At 43.0% G+C, this 24,291-nt stretch overlaps 1 protein-coding gene across 3 annotated transcripts in view; it reads left to right on the top strand.

Annotated features, from left to right (window-relative positions):
- The first annotated feature begins 704 nt into the window (after nucleotides 1–704).
- LOC106748218 (RNA-binding protein 24-like) overlaps nucleotides 705–24,291 on the top strand; it is a 44,866-nt gene continuing 21,279 nt past the window's right edge. For 2 of the 3 annotated variants that reach the window (XR_001374726.1, XM_014626536.1), the window contains exons 1-4: nucleotides 705–1,354; nucleotides 13,089–13,493; nucleotides 14,990–15,116; nucleotides 19,368–19,428. Coding sequence is in view for 2 of the 3 variants with exons in the window: in XM_014626536.1 (XP_014482022.1) it covers nucleotides 13,221–13,493; nucleotides 14,990–15,116; nucleotides 19,368–19,428 (461 nt within the window). In the remaining variant the exon portion in view is untranslated. The remainder of the gene's footprint in view (nucleotides 1,355–13,088; nucleotides 13,494–14,989; nucleotides 15,117–19,367; nucleotides 19,429–24,291) is intronic. The other variant, XM_014626537.1, reaches the window with a different exon arrangement.

The raw sequence follows: 24,291 nt of genomic DNA on the forward strand, positions 1-24,291 counted from the left end.
TTTGACTGAGTGAATATAAAATATCATTGCAAAATCTATAGTACTCCACTGGCTGCTACTGATCCGGAGAAAAAATTTCTCATATATAATTATATATAGAACATGCCCATATATATATATATAAAAATATATACATTTATATACGATTACATATGATTATACACAATTATATATTAATATACGTATTAATCGTATATATAAGAATTACATATTAATAAATACGTTTAATAAACATATAATCATATATAACTCGGTGTATATATTTTTATATATGAACATATTCTACCTGTGACGCCTCATATGCAATGATATGTACAATTCTACATAATATTATATTTAACCACATATAAATAAATATATACAATGATAATAAAAGCTTTAGCGAGACTTCATTGATCGCAGTGCTACGCTCGCAACTAATTCCACTGTTCCTCCAACACACCGATTCCACTTTGGAGAGCGGAAAACCCCGCGAAGGGCAGCTGCCCGGGGGAAAAAGCGCGAAGTTCCCTCCGCTCGGGGGGAAAAACGGCCAACGACGACAACGAGGCGCGCGATCACGCGGAGCTGGCGCGAACCCGCGCACGTGCGCACGAGACAATCGATCAGCCGACAACAAGTCATTACCCTACGCCGTGGCGAGAGAGAGAGAGAGAGAGCATCTTGTGACTTGCGAGGCAGCGTCGAGAGCACCGGTGAGAGTCCGTCGGGGGCCCTAATCGATTCCACTTTTCGAATTTAAGCGCCCGCGCTTCCCGAGTACGCGCCTGTTTCGCGCGCGCGGGTAGGGATTCGACCAATCAGAAGCGTCCGAGACGGCGGACCAGTCGCGGTGGGCCGCTCGGCGCTCCTCATCGCTCGTAGTCGCGGCAACTCAAATGTAGTTCGACACTTGCACGTGGGACTTAGTCGGTGTCGGTTGGGTGCGCGCGCCTTGCGATCCGCCAAAAGGGCACCGTTCACGTACGCGCCCGGTGAGCACCTCCGTTTCGTCGTAACACGAGAGAGAGAGCCGCCACCCTCGACGACGGCGGCAAGAGGTGTACGCGCGGTATTCGCGTGTCTACGAAATCGGACAGAGTTGAGCATTCGCGCGTATCTCGGCCGAGAGTAGCAGTGAATCGCGCGACCGAGACTCGCAGGCTCTCTCTCGCTCTCTCGCGTAGCTCCCTCTCTCTCTTTCTCGCGCGTCGCGTCTCCCGTCGTCGTTCCTCGTCGTTGCCGAAGGATTCCCCTTGGCTTTGGTGTGTAATACTGGATTGTGTACATCGTCATTGGGATTATCAGGGTCAACGGCTCAGCGCGGCGGCGGACGACGAGCGCGCACGCATCCACAGCGCGGCAAAAGCAAACGGTAGGTAGTATCGACGAGGCTACGTCTCGTTCTTTTCTTCGCCATTTGCCCACTCACTTTCTTCCGCGCTTCGCCGACGTATCGCGCATTTTCGCGCGTAATTTCGAACGGAGACGAGCGAGCGAGCGCCCGGCGGGAGGCGGGGAGTCGGGTTTACACGGACGTCATTGGGAAATTGGGTGAGACGGCCGGATCGGGAGCGACCGAATTAGCGATGGCGATGAAATTTTCATTTCAGCCCCGGAAAACCCGGGGCCGGGCTAATTTTTCTCGCGGACGATCGATCCCCCAATTCGCCATCGGCAGGCGCGGATTATAAACTCCTCCGGCCACGTTCCACTTCCTCTCGCTCCTTCGATCGGTTTCTATTTTCGATCGGCGCGCTCCATCGGCGAGTTATTTCTTTTGGAAATAGCTCGGCCAGCCTCGCGCCGGAGAGCGCTCGTAAAAGCGGAAAAAGTCATCGGTCTCGCTCGCGCGCGTTAGCACGCGTTTAACGCGGCCCGAGCGTCTCGCACAAGGCGCTCATTGTCGCGCTCGTTAGACGAATTTCGGAGTCGCGCGCGCGCGCGCGCGGCTCATTAGCGTTGATAGCATCGTTCCTTAATTGCTATCATCACGGCGTATCGCTCGGCTCGTCCTCATCATCGCCCGCTCTCAGCAACTATGAAAGCGCGCGACAGGACTATGATGCGCAGACACGACAGCTACACGCTCTAAACTCTTAGCGCGGTTTTCTAACATGTAAATACCCGAAGCGCGTAATATTCCTAGGATATCGTATGAATATCTTTAAATATTTAAATAATATTCTTATAACGTTCCAACAATTATTAGAGAAATGTTCCATTGATGTTACATGCAGGTTTCGTATAATATTCTTGGCGTATTATAAAAATGTTCTTAGAATATTTAAAAAATTAAATAATAATAATATGGAAAAAAAATATATATACGCATATGTATGTGCATAATTTTTTAGTATGAAACGTATTTTTACACAAAATTATTTCGATCTTGTTTATGTAATGAAAGAATTGGTATTGCGATACATTTGAGATAAAAAACTACAGTTGTATATGTAAACATAGAATTGAATATTTTAAAAATATATGATATTACGATAGCATTAAATAGTATTATTTTTTACATATTATTAGGAGCGGACATGTAACCACCTATTAATATTCTAGAAGTATTATTCAATATTAAATAATACTACTAGAATATTAGTAAAATGTTACGTCTAATATTCTAAGAATATGTTATATCTAAGTATATGTTTAGAATATTACTGAATATTAAATAATGTTACGCGCTTACAGAGTAATAATAAACGTTTCACTCTCACTCAGGAGCCATTTGTACCTTTTCCAAATTACGAATTACGATTCACATGTAATAAGGTGAGCTGTTTTCATAATCGAGGAATTTCATATATCGACAACTCGATTTAGCGGTCTGATGATGTGAAAGCGATAAAAAAATTCCGCGTATCACATCCGCAGCGTGTAACATCGATTTCATACGATAAAAGGAGGAGGTGTTTTTATCTCGCTACTAAATCGTAGTCATTTCTGGCGCCAACGATATTTTCTTCGCCGTTTTAACAAAACAAACCCAGTGATCACCGAGTAACAGTAACACCACATCATTATTGTTATTTCTCGCTCAACAATGTAAGTGCGATATATAACATATGTTGCATATAACGGTTACATTGTTGAGTGGAAAATTATAACATTGCTATAATGTCATTGTTACTTGATGTTTACCGGGCAAGTATTAGCAGCAATACGCATATGTATGGAGAAATAAACTGTTGGCAAAGTAAATTTCATGTTGTCGCAGCAAAATCTGGCTCTTCGTTATAATGAAAGAAAGAAGTGCTACGTTCAAGTGAATATTTGTCAAAGAATATTAGAGTAATTATTTGACTTTAATTAAATAAATATTACGCGAATGTAGCACAGTAGAGAAGAAAATTAGTACTGTATTCAAGTAATATTTCATTAATTTAATCCTAGTAAAATAATTACTCCGATACTCCTTAGCAAATATTTATTTAAATATAGCACCTCAAGCGTATTAATTACCATTTGCTGGATTATTTCGCTGAATCTACAAATTGGCAAATGTAGGGAGACACCATTTTATTTTAACAGCAAATTAACGGCAAAATATGTTCTATTTCGGCAAGAAAATTGATTCTACTCCAATTACGAGTAATTCGCTAATTTGGTTAAGCCGACTAAATGTTATCATTGTCGCAACGAGTACGCGTTGTAGCAACGAATACACGCGGTTTCGCTACAACGGCAAGATTAATTTTCCCCGTGTAAGAGATTATTGTTATCAATAACAGCACAGTGCAATAACACTTATTGCGAAAACAAGCTTCCCGGCTGTAATTGTTTCGCCGTGCAATTACAGTCGCAAGTAGCGCAGTAGGCGCTTTTCTCTCACCCGGGCGGCACCGTCTAATGAAATAACGACTGACAAAACGACATGATCGCGTAGCCCTCGTCCTCGTCGCATTTATGTCGTTTCATCTCCGGAGGAAAATACGAAGCTCTCCTTCCAGTTACGGGAAAAGTATCACCCGCGTTCGGCGTACCGGTGACGTGTAATTCGCGACATTGAGATGCAGCGATAAAATTGGATGCATCACTTCGCGAACGCACAGAGCTCACACATACACACACAGAGCCTAGCGTGTCTCCCTGGATTTTTGGGCTCATCGATGTGATCTATACTATCAGCCGGCACGAAACACGATGTCCCGGCCGGATCTGATTTGCCGTTCGTGCTCGGGATGATCGCGTTGCGCGCGATTTTGTGTGTGTGTGTGTGTGTGTGTGTACGCGCAGGAAATTCTGTTTATCCACCGGCAAAATCTCGCGATGGCGCGTGGCCATCTTGCGCGCGCGCGCGCGCCCGTAAAACCGTCTGCTTCTTCTCTCAGCTGTCCCCTCTCAACCCCCGTTCAACGGCCTGCTCGTCGCGACAAAGGGCTGCCACGGCGACCCGGCACGTGTATGTGTTCCCCGATGTTTATTAATAAACCTCGACGGTTGTGCCCCGACGATTTCGCCGAGCCAGAACGTCTGGAAACGGGCGCAGGTGATAGCAGCTCCGCTTGAAAAAAACCGCTCGAATTGCGCCTTCGGCGTCTTTCGGCGCTTGCGCTACGTGTCCTACCGTTCTCCCCAACCCCTCCCCCTCCCGTTTCCCTTTGTGCATCCACATGGTACACGGTGAGGCGACCTTAGAGAGGACCGAAGGAGGATTGACCCCCGGCGTACGACGTATGGGAAATTTCGCGAAAGCGCGAAGCCTCGAATTTGCAGGGGGGATGCAAGCCTTAGTGTGTCGTATCTCCAACGACGCATTAGGGGGAGGGCCGCTCACAAATGTAGTATTTGTCGAGCAGAAAATTATTAAAATTTCTATACATTTATTTCACTACCCGAATAATAAATAATAATGAATATTTATTTGAAACGAGGTCGAGGTAAATGTATGTATGCAAAATATTACAAATTATATATTACAAGGAAAATGTTGTTTTTTTCTTTATTTTCCCCTAATGCTATATTTATACAGTTGGTCTAATAAATATGCACAAATAATAGATAAGAGATATGTAAATATTTAAATACACACATATGTATTTCGAATATTATTGTAGATTATGAAGTTTACACCGTTATATCTTCAAGATAAAATGACCAATAATTGTGGAATTTATATATAAAGTGTGTGCATTTTTAATATCATAGTGGTTTTTCGTCAAAATCTTATTTTTAGTTTAGAAGATATTAATTATAGAAATTAAAAATAGCACGGTAAAGCCTCTCTCAAGGAACGCGTATAAAAAGTGTCGATTTTAATTGCAAATATCTCTCGAACGGTCAATCTTTTTCTAATTGCACGAGCAGTCGGATAATATTTCAACGTATACATAGTGTAAGTTTCAACGAATCCTCGCCTTACAACCTCCTTAAATTCTTCAACTTCAAATCTCGAAGCCAGGGAAATATCTAAGGGCGGTATTCATAGCCTTATATTGAAGGACCGTCTTGAATTCATCTTCATCGCTCTACGGCTCATTTCATTGGCTACAAAGTATCTGAAGACAAACTTAAGACGACCTTACACATAAGATCCGACAATGAATACCGCCCTAAACGAGTCAAGGCCGACATTCATCAGTCAGATCTTATATTTAAGATTGTTTTACGTTCATCTTCAGATTCAGTTCCGTAGCCAATGAAATTCAGCCGTACAACATCCGAAGATGAGCTTGAGGCGCTTTTAAATACAAGATTCGTCCTAAGCTTACCTTCGGCCAACAAGGATTTATTCATGGATATGAAGCTGAACGACATAGTAACGATGCTCACGGAGAATAGCTCATCACTAAGGATATAACCCTCCATCGTCCTGAGGTTTCGCCAAACGCTTCTTCTCTTTTCCCGTAGAAACCGCCGTGCGAAAGAAACAGCGAGGAACGTGGAAGTTACGCAGTTAGCGCCGCGAAGAAGTTTCGCCAGGATTTTTCTGCTTACCATATCACGAGTGTAACGGGACCAGGCTGGCTCGAGTTATGCTAATGCTCCGTGTTCCTTCGGAAGTTCGCGAAGTTCCGCGGTTTTTTGCGAGATGTCGTAAAAATTACGGCGGCGCGCAGGACGCATCTCGCGTTCCCGTTCGTTCCGAAACTTTCGCCTTTCCCGTGCGGAAGGCAGGTTGCTCGGCGCAACATTCACTTTTTATGCTCGTGATATCACAAACGAGACGGGACACGTTTCTCCCTCTCTCGTATTTTCGAGCAGATATGCATTTGTACTCTGTGTACGTGTATGTAGTTTTCACTATACAAAATTTGAGGGGAAAAATATTTACTTACGTGTGTGATTGTTTGATTACGATTCGTCTCGTATTTTCAGTGACGCGCTTCTACGCCGAAGTACTGCACAGAAAAAAAGGACTTTCTTTGAATTTAGCACATGTTCTTTCGGTTTAGGTTTGTTTAATACAACATCATTTAATATCAAATATCATTTTGTTTGAACGAAAGTGTTGTTTCGTTAGAAAAATCCATGTCCATCGACAAATTGATGGAGAACAAAACAGTATTATTTAGAGGGAATATCTCGTTTTCAACAAGAAAAACAATTATTTCATCATATATTATTCCACTGAAACAAAGTTCTTTAATATTTTTCTAATATATGTGTGTCACTTCTTTCGAATAATTTATTACCTGCGCCAGGTAACCATTGTAATATATTTGGATGAAAACGAAAGGAAATATGTTATTTAACGCGAAGCTATTTATTATTTGAGAAACCAAATAATTCTGTTTGCCGAATTAAATTGCTCGTTCTATTCCAAAAAGGAAAATTCGCTTCAATTAAAGAAATCTTGTTCAATCCAAGGGAATCTTTCCTCTGTGTACGGCCAAACGAGTGACTGTGTTTGTGCATCGCCTATGCATCGACATCGGATACCATTGGAATATTATTTAGCTGTTGGAAATTGATCTCAGAGTTCCACGAAGTTCCACAACGCGTCGTAGAGATTCCGAAAGCGTACTTCAGAGTCGTTGATTTACCTAACAGCACGTAACGAGAGTGCATTTTTGTGTTTTTTTTTTTCTTTTCTAGGCTCCAATATGCGATTAACAACGTACTATTTTCTACATGAAGCATCGGCGATATACAGAAAAACGAGCCACGCAATTTTCACGCTATCGACGGCCAAGTAGCGCATAACGCGCCTGAGAAACGGCCGGTGGATCAACCGCCCACGTTGGCGCATAAACTTTCAACAGACGCACACGTTCATTGTCAATCGTGCTTCAACAAGTGTTTCTGCGTGAGATGCAAACAATTCGATACTGGCGGTTATCGGCTGCACGACGGTTCGTCATCATGCGACGCCGCGACGAGTCTCGCAGGAAGACGCGAATGAATTAGCGCGCCGATTAACGTGCGCAAGAGAAGTTTTTCCGACACTTAATTGCGGAAGGATTACGGAAGGACGGAATCACGGAATGAGCCTTGACGTCAAATTGAACATGAATAACGGTCGCATATCGAATAAATAGTTATACGATTAGTTAATTAAATATAAAAATTTACTTCAATTGTAAATGTGTTAGAAAGAGATATGAGGGGTTTTAAATAATAAAAGATCGACATACGTGTCTTACAGGACACACTACGCGGAGAAAAATATTATTTTACCGCGAAGGAAATTTCTCAGCTCATTTTTTCTCTCTTCTTTTAAGTAATGATTATTTCGAATAAAGAATTTTTTTTTTTACAATAGTATTAAAATATACTCGTCACAAATAGTAGAAAGACTCATTATCATTTACTCGAAAGAGGGATATGTTCTCTCTTCTCAAGAATATTATAAACTTCATCGAAGAGAAGTTAAATTCGGATTAAGTAAACGAAGTTTTAGTTTCACTGTTTTAATTGAATATTCTTGAAGTGCCAAAATTACGAGAAATTAGAATATAGAATATACTAGAATATATTCTCAATGAATCTGATGCTTGCGACGAACTCATGATATACCTGCGCATGTACAAACTTATGAAATACTTAAAACAATAAATCTTTACTCGAACGCGGTATGTATTTTTCTGCGTGCGCGCCAAACTCAGGCGTGCTCAAGGTGTGAACAAAAATAACCGTTTCCACCTATAGAACCTTCGCGTTTAGAATAACTTCGCGCTTCTGCAAAAGGAAAAGCGAGGATTCCCGTTAATGATGCGGTGAAAAAGAAAAAAAAAACCGCAGGTGTACCATCCCGGGTTAACGCTCCTCTGCGCCGTTCAAATTAACCCACGTATGCTCGTAAGAGCGTCTTTCTTCAAGACGCTCACGAGAGCCACGTGTCTCCTTGGAGTTTTTCGAAAGTCTGGCCTCTCTCTCTCTCTCTCTCTCTGCGGCTTTGGCCGAAAGGACATGCCCCCTCGTGTATTGCAGCCGCGCTCGGCAATGCTGCGCGCCACATGCTGTAAAATCGACAAGCTCGCGTTTACTCCATGGAAATACCTAAAAGACACGGCCTCGGAGCTTAGGGCGTTTGAGAAACGCGTTCTTCTTACGCAGCCTCCTTCGTCTGGTCTAGTCCGCAGACTCTGTTGTGTATATACTATACCATAACCAGTGCTTCTCAACAAGTGTTCTACGAACGGAACAGGAGCACTTCAGCATGGGACTGGAATTCCACGGGGCACAGGAGCGTTTCACGAGCATTCTTCGAGCGAAGTTTTCGTGTCGTGAAATCAATCTTTCCGCGCGCAGCAGAAGGAGAGAGCGGGTTAGAGAGATAAAGAGAAAGAGCGAGGGGAGGGATTTCAGCGATTCTGATAGAACTTTTTGTTACGTGCGGGATACACGCGGCACTTTGCCGGAGCAATGGAACACGGTCAGTCGAGAATTCAACGAAATCTTCGTGTTTCGCGATCGTGAAGGCTCCCGATTGCCGCCGCGCGCCGTATGCTTCCGCCGTTTGCGAGCCAGCCGGCGTACACCGGCCATTGTTTCTACCCTTCGTGCCTCTTATTACCTGGAGGGTTGAAACTGCTTCTGTCAACAGGCCAGCGCGTCGGCCGACACCGCGTTTTCGTAGCGCGGGTGGCTCCGAGGGACGCAAATAACGCGCGGCCCGCAAATCATTTTCTCCCCCCGCACCCCAGCTGGAAAAACCGCGGGGATTTTTATCCTTTTCAGATCAGGGTCGAGGAATCGTCACTGATGACGACTCCTCGTCTCGTCTCGCTGAATTCGATCGATGTATTTTTCATTAATCGAGTGAGAACGCATTAGTTTTCGCAGCTTAGAATCGCCATTACCGACATTGCCCACTCCACGTATTGCCTGTGTCGTGTTATATTATAAAACTGATATTCCAGACGAGCCTATTCGACCCGCTTGTTCATTTTTCATAAAAGTATGCGCGGCCACGCGGGGAGGAAGAGAAGTAATCGATAGAGAATTGTCAGTCCACGTCAGATGAGTACTTGCTGTCTATGCGATCCAATCAAGCATCTCAAATAACTACACATATACTTCGAATAAGCATTTGGATTTTCGGCGAAGTAAAAAGTTTTTTTTATCGGAAAAGTTCGGCTTCCTTTCGACACACCGTGTACACCTTTTTTTTGTGCGGTGCACGTATCACGTACGTATGTGTTTAGGTTTCAGAATCCATATTTTGTCCACGTATATTGCATACACACGTACACGTAGGTTTTACAATACAGAAAACTGAAGAGCACAAAAATATTTATTTACGTGTATGACTTTTTTATTACGCTTCGTAATTCTTTTCAATGACGTGCATCTGCGCCGAAGCACTGCGGCCAAACGAGCGACGGTATCCTGTCGCCTACACGGACACGTTTCTGTCTCCGGTATTTTATTTCGAACTTTCGGTTCGGTTGGGCAACCTGTCTCTACAGTTGACGCGTACACTAGACTCGATCTCTCTTATATATCATATTATTATCTTATCACGTATCTTACTATGTGTATTTTATATTAATAATGTTTTTCTCTTATATATTGTCATGCACACAATATGTGGTTACACACATTATACAGGATGTCCCAAAATTCACGATAAATATTTTAATGGTAAATTCTTTGTAACATTCTAAGACGAAAGAGCGAAAGAGAGAGGGAGAGAATTCGAATAAAAAGACGTACGTTTGCGTGTATGTCGAGGTTGTGACAGTTTACAAATGGAAAGAGAATTTCGCACGTCCAGGGATGTCAAATTAGGCCAGCAGTAATGGTGCTTCCAGATATTTTAACGTCTTCGTCTCTTGCGATGCGACACACAAATTGGGACTTTGGATTTTATCGGCACGATATATTCGTTATTAAATTAGTTTGCGTTGCTTCGACTTGTTTATTTATTACGTTCCTTCGGGTTTCCATCGGGACCGGCGAGAATTCCGACGAATCTAACGCGGACCAGCCGATGTCTAGGACAAGCCAACAGATAGCGAGGTAGTAGGAGATGAAGGCGGCGGTGATGGCAATACAACAATATGATTATATAGCATGCTGCACCGGTTTTCTGCAGCTGCCGGCCGGCGTTTTGGGGTATCCCACTGGGAACCTCGTCGCTCCAAGTACCGGTAGGAAAGGGCCGAGGGAATGAGGAGGGATAGCGAGGAAAGGTGGAGGGAAGGTTGGAGCAGCGGGCCCCTCTGCCCTCACTGAGGCCTTAGGGCCCGATGCGTACAATACGCTCAGGCAAGAAGAAGCTAGTGTGATGGGAACGACGGAGCGAGAGGAAAAGGGACACGGAGGGGCAGAAAGGGCCCCTTTCTCTTTCTTCTTCCATCGGCGCTGAACGCATTGCAGAAACTCGGGTCGAAAGACGGCCCAAACGAAAAATACCTGGTACGGTTCGACCGTTGCGCTCTCATCACAAGGGAAAAGGAAAGCAAAACTGGATCCCTTTTCAGGTCTCATGTGGAAGGGAGACTGAGAGAGAGAGAGAGAGAGAGAGAGAGAGGAAGGGAGGGAGGGGAATTTTTTAATGGAGGTCAGGGTCCCTCCTCCTTGATCTCTTCTCCATTGTTCGGTGGAACAAATTTTCCTCAGGCTTCACTTCCTACGGAGTTAGCTTGCCACGTTTCTTTCCTATCCGGGCGAACGAAGGGTTCGGACGTTAACGAAGGAATGAAGAATTCGGACTCTAACGAAAAGAGGAAAAAAAGAGGAAGCTCAAATCATAGAAGGAATAACTTATCAAATAAAGGATTACGTATCAGCGTAAACGGGAAGCATCTTAGAGTACAGTACGTTATCATCATATTTTGGTTCTTATGCAACATACGAATTGCAAGACACAGCAGGGCGCAAGTACATAAGTGGACAAATGTAGTGTGTCGTGTTACATCATGAAATCGCAGATATGATTTTCAGATGATTCTTTGCGCTTCATATTTTCTTCGTTAGGCCGTTTAATTACACATCCGAGACGCTTTATGTCCCGATTCTGGACATTTGTGCTGTCTTGGATGCGCCTAAGAGGTAAAATTGCTGAGACTAACGAAGTAAGTCAAGCTTTGCCTGGAAAATATGAATAAACTTTGTGTTCATGTGTTTTCTATAATGTTAAATACAATATTGAGTTCCTCAATACGATTTGTTAATCGATCACCGATCGCTTTGTATTATTCGGATATAAATCTAAATACACAGGTATGTAATAAAAAACAGGCGTGTAATAAACATATATAAAAACGGTGTGCGACACAGCGTGTAGAGAAAAAGCCGATTTTTTTTTTTCAATAAAAAGCTCTTGCTTCTTTTGCCGGGAATGAAAAATTTATTCGAACTATGTACATGATTATCTGACTTGAAAAATAAAGATATTGAAAAAATGTATCAATTGTACCGTGCTTACTCAGAATTTTTTTACATAATATATTATATGCAAGTCACACACACATACACACACACACACACACACGCGCGCGCACGTGCACACTTTTTCTTAGTTTTTCTATAAAACACGACTTCAATATTTTCGAGCGTAATTACTTTATCGCGCATCGTCCGATTCGCCACGTAGGTTAGGTTATTTTGAATAGCGCACTACTCACGTGCACGAGAATCTATTTTCGCGAGTCTGTTTATGACTAAAATTTCGTTATTTTAAGAAATGGAAATAGATTTTCCGCTCGAAGCGTTTTCTCGATGAGATACGTATAAATTACACACACCCACACACACGTTACTTGCGTTCCGCCGCGATACGAAATTAATGTGATTTTCGTATCGGTAATTGCCTTCTCCGTGGTTCTACTTTGCGCATAAATAGCTGCAATATCTCCTTTTTATACGGGGATTTCCGCGTCCATTTCACTCCATTACGATTCCCCTTTCACTGAGGCTAAGCGCGAGGCGAGCCGCGCATGCACTTTTACAAATCGGCGAAGTAAAATTCCTCGGGAGAAAAGTGATAGCGCCTCGTTCGCCGCCGTCAAATTAAAACTCGTAGCGTAACATTGCTGACACGTATGCACTGAAACGGCGCGTACTAACTACACGTACGTCGATTCGGTTCGCACGGGTAAAATGTAATTGTCACGAAACTCCGGCGCAGCACATGGTGTACGCGTCGACCTTGCATGACGTAGTACAGCGGTTCTTTCACCCTCGTAAGGGTGAGAATCGAGCCTTTTCATCGAGGCTTTCTAAACCGCACACGTGCTCTCTCCTAATTGGACGCAGTTATGTTAGACAGAGACACGATGCACGTACAAATTAATCCTCCTCTAACAAACACGCTGCTTCGAGAAATGTGGATCAAACGTCATCAATGGTTTCCTCAGGGTTTCCTTGATACGTTGTGCTACGCGCGCTATCTTTTATATTCCCCTTCGTACAATTACGTTTACGCACAATTCTTCCCTGAGAAATATCGGCATTCCGTCCGAGGAAGTTTCACATCTAACCCTAAACTTAAATCTGACTATTTTACTCGAGACCGGTTTTAAAAGCGACTACTGTTAATCATGACGAATATATCGTACAAGTCTAAGAATATTTATAAGATTTACCGCACATCGTGTATTCCTTGCGTGAATGACACTTCTGGAACCAATGAACCGCGTCTTTGCAACGGAACTGTTTGATACAATCTTTACTCGCTTCAATGTGGATCTTTCTACTTATCTTTGCAGGAACGGGTGCGCTGCGCGACTAAATGCTGCACGGCCTGCGGCGAAATTAACGTTGACCGAGGTACCAAAGAAAGTGTCAAGATTGAGCAAGTCGTTATTCCACCTGGCGGTGACTTCGCCAAAATCTTGAGGATGTTGATGCCGAGCACAGCGGGTCTTAGTGCCGTCGGCGCCGTCGGCGCCGTAGGGGCCCCAGGACCCGACGACCTCGTGCAAGGACTCGGAGCCTTAGCCGCCACCACACCGCAACAAAAAGACACGACATTCACGAAACTATTCGTCGGCGGCCTACCTTATCATACAACTGATAAAAGTCTCAGGGAGCACTTTAACGTTTACGGAGACATCGAGGAGGCGGTCGTAATTACGGACAGGCAGACCGGCAAAAGCAGGGGTTATGGCTTCGTAAGTGTCGCAATTATGAACTCGTTTCGCTGTATTTTGATGTGTACTCACGTGTATTCGCGATTCAGGACGCTATCGGATATAAATTATTCAATTAAATCATCCAAGTAACGAAGTAAAATTCTTATAATAGACAACTTATCGTTCTTTGTATATACAGAGGAAGAAATTTTTTTAGATTTAATATGTGTTTATTTGACATAGATTTATTTAATATAATCAACATAATTTAACATCAAATATCATTTTGTTTGAATGAAAGTGTTGTTGTTTCATTAGAATAAATCATATTTAATAGAAAAATGATTGTTTAGAGGAAATAATATTTTATTTTCAATACAAAAGAAATATATTATTTAACGTAAAATTATTTATTATTTGAGAAACCAAATAATTCTGTTTGTTGATTGAAATATATATAATCGTTTGTTCGTTCTGCTCCAAAAAGGAAAGTTTGTTTCAATTAAAGACAGAATTTTATTTTATTAAATTCTAAGAAATCTTTTTTTCTCTGTGTGCAAATATTAAAAAAAAAATAATACATATAAATAAATATCTATATATAATATAATAAATAGCAGAAATAATACGGATATCTGTGGTCTTCGTTGAAAACAAATACATGATTTTCGTGATTTTTGAAAATTATTTTTAACGCGGCTCGATATGCCAATTTTATCCCATAAATGTCCGTTTCGTAATCGTAGTAATTTTGTCGAGGAATCAATGAGAAAAACTGATTGAAGTCGATAGTTGTTTTACAATTAGCTGTTATTACAATTAGCTAATTAGACAAGTCGGGGGCGATAACTTAATAGAAAGAGAGAGAGAGGGAGTCTCGCGATAATAAATTCAACCTGTTTTAACGCACACACGCGTACATGCAAGCTTAGTCTCTTTCCGCTTGTGATAATACCCCCTTTTCTCTCTCCATATACGTCGTATTTCCCATGAGTCTACATATCTGTTTCTTTGTACTGCCTATGCCTGCGTTATACGTATGCCGATAATATGGAAATGAGTGTGTCGTTGGCCGCATTATTCCTTGGCAGATTAACATCGAGACACAAGGAGTCCTTTACCACTTACATTGAAATATCGTAAAATTGAACAATCAAAACACACGTTAACCAAATGTCTTTATTGGAACAAGAAGCTGACTCATTTGGAAAGCAACCGAACGTGCTTTGTGTCGATCGATATGCATTGTCAGACGCGCCACAAACACATGTGATACCTGCGGAAAATCGTCAACAAAAGAGATCATCTTTGTATCTCGAATAATAAATAAATAAAGTTTAAGCTAAAGTTAAAGTTGAAGTTAAATTGTCTCTAATTAAACAATCTCGTCAATACACGCGTAACCGCGCATCTATTTCGAATTGCGAATCGGGTGTATCAAAACATATTGTATCAGTTAATTTACGCGCAAAGCGTATATACCATCGAGCATTTTTTTCGATTAATCGAGGGATAATCGACCAATTTGTATGTAGGTAATTATGGGAGACAAACCCGCAGCGGAGAGAGCATGCAAAGACCCCAACCCCATCATCGACGGCCGAAAAGCAAACGTTAACTTGGCCATTCTCGGAGCTAAGCCCAGGGGTAATTTGCAAACGAGTAAGTGCATTTTGTCATATACGAGATTATCAGCAATTCGTCGATTTATGCATTTCTTTGTTATGCACATATTTTATACTTTCCACACATCCTAACGTTGCGATTGGAAAATATGTACACTGAGAAGAATATTTTCTTAATTTCTGCAAATTTCTATTTACTAAAATGTAATTTAGTAAGTAATGTTTTAAATATAAATCTTCATTGTTAAATATCTTCACTTGATTACAGTAAACTGAAGAATAAAAAAATAAGAATATGAATTTTTTTTTTAAATATTTACTTCAATCTAATTCTGAGACGCACTATATTCCAGTTAGTATTTATTGAAACTTAAAGTAAATGAATTTATTAAATTCTAAATCTGGAGATTTGTATCAGAAAAAGACGTTTTAATAGATGCTTGTTTAAATTGTAGAATTAGTATAGTTGAAAATAGTAAATATTTTTTCAGTACAATTTATTATATTTCGAGAAACGTATATTTAGAGGCGCTACTCTATCTTTCTTCTTAATATTTTTAATAACATTTAAAATATTTTACTAATTTATTGATTGATTGATATTATGTATTGATATTATTTCTATTATAAAATATAAATGAAAGTCTCGGTAGTGTTTAGAAACATATATAGACAATAAACAATATAGTAGAAATATAGTCAAATAATTTGATTTAACGGAAGAATAAATTTTCGTTAAACAAGTAAATAAAATTATTAAGAAAAAAATATGTTCATATATTGTTGTATGCAAACGAACGATTTGCTATAATTGAAAAAAAATGTCAGTTATAATTGAAGAAAGTTTTATTAGTAAATTTTTTTCTCAGTGTATAATTATCGTTGAATAACGGATCAACGCTATCGTTACTCAGATTAGCACGTGTAAGCGTGGCACATTAAATTTCATAGTAAATTAAATTATATGTAAGGCATTATTCTGATTGATAAGAAAAACGCCATATACACGGAGAAAAAGATTTCTCTGGATTTAATACAATTTCTTTAATTGAAACAAATTTGTCTCTCGACAAGCGGAGCGAGCAAACGAATGTTTGATTTAACAAACAGGATTGTTTGATTTCTCAAACAATAAATATCTTCATGTCAAATAATATATTTTTTTTGTATTTTTACCCAAACATTACAACAATACCGTGTGTCACAAACAATAAATGATTTGAAAGAAGTAACACTAAGCCAGGAAAATATTCAAGAACTTTGCTCTGATGGAACGATATTTAATAAATAATCAAATAAATTTCTCTTCTATCTCGAAAACGAAATATCGCTTCCTCTAAACAATAATGTTCCCATTAAACAACATGGCTTACTCTAACGATACAACGACATTTCCGTTCGGACAAAATGATATTTGATATTAAATTACGTTTATATTAAACAAGCGCGTTAAATCCAAAGGGACCTTTTCGCCTGTGTGCGCATCCCGACCTTCGTCTTCTGTTTTCATCATTGATTCCTCCTGGCTGGTGAGACCAGTTCATAAAACATGTCCCGATTTTTAGACCGTGCAACGAATTCAGTGGCGGCCTTAATCGATTATTCACGTTGAATTCTTCATAAAGCGGATATTGACAGGACGGCATTTTGCGACCGCGCTTAACCCTTAGCCGTGCTCGTGCCGTGCAATTTCAAACCGTTTCTCGGCCTGTCAGGAACGCGACGAGTTCGCGATCAGAACCGAATACGGTTGTATGAGCTCGAAGGGTCGCGCAATCGTATCTCGTGCCGCGATGCGCCTCTCTTCTTGCTCCTCGAGCTCGCGATTTTTCCACGTCACAGTCACGGGTTTTACGCCGTTGACACTACGCCAGATCACCAGGAAGCTCTCGTCCCTCGCGTCGCATCTTGGACGCAATAATTCCGTCGCATTATTCATTGACCGCGTGCGTCCAAGTCTGACGAAATCCTGACGAAGCATTTAATCAAGACAATCGATTCTCGACGTTAATCGATGGCCTTGCTGCGTGGAAAATACTGTGTCACACGAATCTCTGTTTTCTATTCTTGCACGCCAGGATACGCGAGATACAAAATTTGCAAATGTGCTTTCGGGGCTTCGTCCAACAGAACACGAATAAGAGATAATCGTCGTGTTGGGACGAGCAGTTTAGACAACTCGAATCAAACCTCGATCTCAACCTCGAGCTTGATGCAACGTGATCGCGAAACGGAGAGAACGAAAGACGGATCGGCCGAACTGTCCCCTGAGTAACTCTCTCTTTTTCTCTCTCGGTGGCTTCGGGCCAACATAGCTCGGCGTTTCGAGATCCAAAGTCTAAAATTGCCTTAACCCGAGTACCTGTTTTGCTTTTCTTTTTATCGGCGCGAGGATTGTTTCTAGTTTAACGTCGAGCAGCGCTCGAAGCTTCGAAACTTCGGCCGCCGATGTGGATCAGTACACTTGCAATATTGGGGATAACGTAACGTCGATCAGATGAGAGCTTCTCTGCGCGCGCTTACGAATCAGAAATCTAATATATAGTCCATGGCCATATTATTAGACGCACTTTGATTGTTTTAATAGAATGCAAATTAGGGAAAGAAGAAAAGCTACTGATTTTATGTTTACTCGATTAGAATAATTTGTCGGTGTCAATCGGCGCTTTCGTCTCTGCAACCTTCCGAGGCGTCAAGTCACTTGTTTTACCCATATTTTTCGGAAAGAATATTAAGATTTTTCACGCAAATATTTGTTTTTCCGTTAGTAAGCGAGGAATTTGAAGTTTCAGGTCGCAAATAAGCAAAGCAATAAAACGAAATTTCAATTGACACAAAAACACGTCGGTTCTCGTTATTATCAACAATACGGTTAGCGCGGGCTGATACTTGTTCAAGGTCATTGTAACAGCCAAATGAAATGATGTCATAAAAAATATCTTATATAGAATAACGGCTCCTCGACGTAATTCGATCGATAGATGAGCCGTGTTATAAAGCTGGACCTCGGGAGTCAATGAATTGTAAAAAATTCAGGTGCCTTTAATCATTCGGCCAGGGACTGTACGTGCCCACGTGTCTTACGCAACGATTATATTTGTTTTATATTATATCTATATGTGCCGCAGCATATACATATATTTTTTACGATGCATTTATTATTTTATACAAAGAGGTCGGAACTTTATGCGCGCGCGCATTTCCAGACTGTTAAGTTGCTCGGGAGTTTTAAAAGTTGAAACTTTACCGTGGCATAACTATTTCAGCGATGTTTAATATCGCCGTATGGAGCATACATATCGCGCCACGGTACGACGTGAAGGGCGAAACGTATTCTCGATAAGGACGAGTTATCGTGATATATTCGGTTGCACGGCCATTTCGAGTTTATTGCACACCGTAATGCACTCTGAGATAGCGAGCATGCCATCGGTGCATCAGTACGTAGGTCGTGCACGCGTCGTGTACGCGTGTGTGTGTGCGTGTGTGTCTACGTGTCCACTTCTATCCACGCGTCTCCGTTCCTATTTGACGGCCTGGCGAGCGTATAGAGTATAACAATTATGAAGTGATCGTTAAGGGGCAGACAATTTCGATAACACGCTCGGACGGGTCGAGAGGGAAACGACAAAACGCGCAAATATTTGCGTGTCTTTTCAACAATGTATTTGCTCGGCGATCGGCGCGGGGGAAGTGGATTCTCGTACCCGCCATGAATCGTGAGAATTTTCGGTTCGGTCGCCCGGTACGCTTCGAACTGGTTATTTTTCCCGATGATAATTTCGTATATATCGATTCGGCGAGATTTAACGAAACGCTGGTTCTATATTGATCACGCTAATGAATAAAACATGCCGTTACTGGAAGATGACACGGATTTTTTCGACTAAAAATACGAGCCAGTTTGACTCCCGTTCCGTTAACTCCCTACTGACACAACGCTGCCTCGCGCTGTGAATTATTCAATCTCTGCCATGTCATTATTAATACACGTTAACGCTCGTACTTTTGTCTCCGACGAATTCGTACGTTCTCGTTTCAGTATACATTATCCCGAAAAAGAAAAAAAACGCCTCGAAGTTGAAAAAATATAGAATATATAATGCTGGAAAGTTGTAACTCCGAAAACTGAAGACCGATGCAATCGAGATACAATTTCTAGGGGTATTGGAAGCATGAGAAAAAAACCACTCGCGGAATTGTAATATGAAAATTAGAATGGCGAGACGGTACGATTGCAATTAAGAATTCGAATTCTCACCGTCTGTTTCGTTCGGTTTGATTTCAGCATTCCCGTTCGCTGCAGGCATCCGGGCTGGATATCCAGCGGTTCTTCCTGGGCAATACGGGTAAGTCACCCACAATTGATGTGCTTTGTCGAGGGATATTAAGAACGTACATGTCGTAACTGTAGTTAGATGAAAGTAGCCCCTAAGCCGAGGAGAGTCTTCGCGATCGTTCGTAGCCGCCGGCTACCGAATTTTCTCGCTGCAAGTCAGAACAAAATCTTTCCCGTGCGCGTTTCCTCGCTCTCCAGAGCGGTCGTGCGAAGATTATCGTGCGTGAGCAAGCTGAATTGTACGATACACGGTTACTTTCACGCTAGAGCTTGCGGAAGCTTGCTGATCGGCTAAGAATTCGAGTGTCACGAATATCGTTGTCGCGCCCCGTAGCTGGCAGGAAACGAGAATCGGGAGTCTTTCGCGTCGTTACGGAAACTTCTCGGTGGAATAACGTCGGTCGAGCCGTCCTTGCAGCGAGCCCACGATTCGTTTTACTTTCGCGCAACAATTTCCCGGGAACGTTGGGGATGCAATGATAAATTAATAGTCCATTACGCAATGTTCGGAAAAAGAAAAAAAGAAAAGAAACTGAAAAGGTACTCACTTTACGGAGTCGGAGCACGGTCGGATAATTTAACGAGCCTTTTTTTTAAGACACCATATATATGACGTTTCAGCATCCTGACGCGCGCGCGTAAGGAGACAAGCAGAGAGTCCTCTTTCCGAGATCCTTGAGAGGGCCAAGAGCCGTTCTAAGGACCACGTTATTAGTACGAAAGAGAGACAATGACAATGAAAGCGAAAGAGCAAAAAGGAAAAGCGAATGTGTTAGAGATCAGTGAAGTAAAGAGAAAGAGAAAGAGAGGGAGAGGGAGAGCGGCACACGCACACGTATCAGAAACCATGAGTACCTACGAATTTCTTTCCGTGAAGTATACATAGCGAGGATCTTCCGGGGATCAGCCTGTTCTTCTTCTCCTAATGTACTTTTCTTTGATTGTGGTTTTTTGTTACTTTTTTTCTTGGTGAAACTGACGTGAAGTGATGACAATGACTTGCGGTTGCTGAGAGATTTGCGATTGTTTGTTTACTGGTTTTCTCAGTTTCTTCTGTTACTTCTTTTTTTTTTCTTTTTATTTTATATCTTCACTCTTCACCACTCTTTTCTCTTAATAATATTAATAATGATAATCGTAGTGATAATAATCGCAGTACCGATAGCTGTTACCTCTTCGATTTGGCACCATCGCTCAACAGCCTGATCGCGCGACATGATCTTACGAAGCAAAGTCGAGATGCTCCGGCAAATCGTTAAGCCTTCGAAAGAAACGACACACTGCTGTGTGACGATCCTCCAAATTTCACGTGTCGGACGTTAAATTGTTCCGGAAATCGTGCCGAAAATTTCACCATCTCTGAACATTATCTCGGGACGCCGGAGAAACGTAAAGAGTTCGCGAAATAAATTCTTCTCTCTTACTCATTGACTCATTTGAGAAGTTTCGGGCGAAAAGTACGGCGCAGTCTATATTATAACGATATCGTGCCTCTCGTGTCGAATAACGCAGTTCTCAGTAACGCGAATTACACTTGTAATATACAGTTGCAGATTGGACAGAAAGACGAGAAAAGAGATCGTTTTGCTCATTTGTTCGAACGGTGTTCTCACCGTTAAAGAGTAAATTCCGACGTACGGCGTCTCTTTCTACGCTTTTCATCACCCTCTCCCCGAATATCACGCATCTTTCGGCGATTCGTTACTTTATTTTCACACTCGTTTGTATATTGTACTCTGTTTATTACATTTGCTGTCTTGGTTTGCACTTGGTGGTGGGAGATTGCGCTAAAAACGGTGCAAGAATAACACGAATTCCCAATTTTAGACGCGGACTTTCGTTGCCTTAGCCGCGGCTTTTCGAATCGCGTCACTTCCTCCCGCCCGTTGGGTTATTTTGTCTGTTAGCCGGAACGAGATACTTTATTAGATACTTTATTAGACACGGCAACGTGTCCAATCGGTCCGATTGCATTCTCTCCGGAATGAGATCGTCGTGGAGGAGCCGCGCCGTCGGAGGGATCGCCGTGAAAGAAGCTGCACGGGGATCGTCGGGGATGGGTGGTCGGAAGGTCTCTTCGTTAAATTAACGCAAGCCAAGGAAGAAACGTATCTGATCCGTTCGCCGATCCGCGGAGCAAACCGTCCGGCATCCATTGCTTGTAAATATTTAGTCTTTCGGGCCTACGTAGGCCATGCGCACACTTCTCTTCGCTCGCTCGATCCGTCTTTCGCGAAACGCCTTTCGCGATTCCGCGAGAAAACGAGAAACGAGCAAATAGCCCGAACATACGCGGAGAGCAGAGAAAGAGAGAGAGAGATGAGAAGAGGCGCTGGAATTCGGTTGAATAACGAGGAACACGGCCGATTTTCGCGGACCGCGAGATCCACACGAGAGGGCTCTCTCTCTCTCTCTCTCTCTTCCGTGCCGGAAATCGACCGGCACCGAGACACGGACGGCGCGCATTAATTTTTTATCGCACGACGATCGATCCTATCGGGCTTCACCTCGTTTGGCCCGGCAGATTCCGCAATGCCACACGAAAATTTCATCGGAGAACGCACTGGGTAGGCCTGGTCGCCTCAACGAGGAGAGAGGGAGAGAGTGAGTGAGAGAGAAAGAGAGAAAAGGAGAAAAAAAGAGGAAGAGAGATATACACGGGAAAAAATTAGTCTTATATATATATATAAATCAACGATAGATATTCTCTCATATATGAGCAAAACTATTACAATCTTCAAAGATTTTTCGTCTTGATTTCATGGGATTTGTATTGACGTATCTCTCGCACTCAATTCGAGATTAAAAATCTCCTAAGAATATTATAATATCCTTGCTTGTATATGGAAAAAATGTCTGTCACTGACTTAAGACTACTTTTTTTCTCTGTGGAAAGTTTCGATTAATTGGATCTTAAAAAAATACACGATATCCGTCGTCGGTGATTCGCCGTCTCTTTTCAGATCATTCATCTTGTATCTGTACGATAGAGATAAGCGAGAGAAGAAAAAGAGAAATCAGTCGAAACGATCTTGGTGCCGAATCAAGGCGGATGGACGGGGAAAATCGCGCGGGAGGCGGCGGGTGAAAAAGAGAAGCGGTTTTGCAAAATTATTTCCGGCGGGCTGACACATCGCGCGCGCGCGGCTCAGGGTTAGAGGAGCGACGGGTGGTTTAGATACGTTCCTCCTTGGAATGCGATAAGGTCGATCGAAGTGTCTTTCCGTGGAATACGGATGCCAGTCGAGACTGCAATAGGATCCGCTAACCTATATAATATTAATAACCTTGTGTGTGTGGTGGAGAGCTTACACTACACTTGGTGTCGCTATTGGTGTTGTATTTCTTTTTCTTTCCTTTTTGTTTCCCTCTCTTTTTTTTTCCTTTCTTTCTTTCTTTGGTGTTGTACGTGGGTGATTTTTGGACTTTCAAATAACACGTGGCGTAGCTCTCTCTGTCGTCGTGAGACAACGCGGGAACGCGGGATGTCGCGGGATGTATTTTGTCTCTCCTCCTCCTTTCCTGTTTGTTTTTTTTTTGTTGTTTTTCCTTCCCCTTCATATTCGCAATTTATTCGCGAATGTTACCGGGTTCGGTCGCACCGTTTGCAAGCATGACCAAGCCAATGTAGGGGGCGTCTTCGGTGCTTTTCCACCGGATGAAGAAGCGCGAAGCGTCTTCCCCGAGATTGTTATTCGCGTCGTTGTTACTCGCGGATGAGGAAAGAGCATAGTCGCCGAATTGTGGAAATTTCGTGGGGTTCCATTTTTTTTCCCAGTCGCGATCGAGCGGCGGTGTTCCCTTACGAAGAAATCCGAGACTCTCTTCCCGCGCGTCGTCGCACGAAGAAACCGCAGGGGGGAGAGAGAGAGAGAGGGATGTCCCGAGACTTTCCTCGTGTCCGCGGGGAAATGAGTCGCGATCGCGTGAGAAGGGAAAAAGAGAAAGAAAAAAGGGAAAAGGACGGTTAACATATATACCGCGCGAAGAGGCCCGCTCTTCTTCTTTTCGCGTCTCAGCGGTGGACCCCATACGTCGCGGCGACTCTCGGCGAAACGGCGACGAGCCCGGGAGGAGCCCGCGATGAATTCCCCGACGGAATCGATCACGCGCACCCGGGGTATTTTTTTTATTTCCGACGGCAAATCGCCCGGCCGCGCGTTGCGCGTCGTCGTCGTCAGCGGCGGCGTCACGCATAGGCGTAGACGACGAGTCCTCGAATTAGCGGAACGTAGGTGGAAAAGTGAAATCCAACACCGGCCCGGCCGACGGTGGTGAACGTCAGAGACGATTCCGTCGGTGCTGGTAAATCCGTGTCGTCGTAAGCGGGCGCCGACGACGACAACGACGAGAGAAGACGACGAAGAGCGACGTCGAGAGAAAGAGAGAGAGAGAGGAAGAGAGAGAGAGCGTCTCTCGGCCGGCCATGTTGGAGCTGCGTTGGCGACGGTCCAGTCTTTATTTAGCACCACCTGTCCCCCGTGTCAGCTTCCCTGCACCCGAAAGCTGCCACCGTTCGTCTCGAACTACCGCCCTATCGAGAGGATTCTAAACGCGTATTTAAAAGGCCGGTTTCTCGAGGGCGAGCCGCGCTTCAAAATTCCAACGTCCTCGTCGCCGCGCATCGCGACCCACGCACTGCGTGCGTGCGACCCGCGAGCGAGTTACGGGAGACCGGCTGAGGATTGTAAGGGTTGCGACGCTTCCTGAGAATCGATCGTTCCTCCCCACGAGCGGACTCGCAGAGGAGCGTTCCTCCCCGAGCGGGACCGTCGGGGACCTCGAGGTTGGCAGTCTTGAGCGAACGCGTTCGGCCTCTTTTCTTCCTCTTTTCTTCTATATATACATAGTGAATTCTGCGGGTTCACATGTC

This window comes from Dinoponera quadriceps, unplaced genomic scaffold (genome assembly GCF_001313825.1).
Source record: "Dinoponera quadriceps isolate SergipeBrazil2010 unplaced genomic scaffold, ASM131382v1 scaffold2600, whole genome shotgun sequence".
In the NCBI taxonomy this organism is placed as follows: domain Eukaryota; kingdom Metazoa; phylum Arthropoda; class Insecta; order Hymenoptera; family Formicidae; genus Dinoponera; species Dinoponera quadriceps.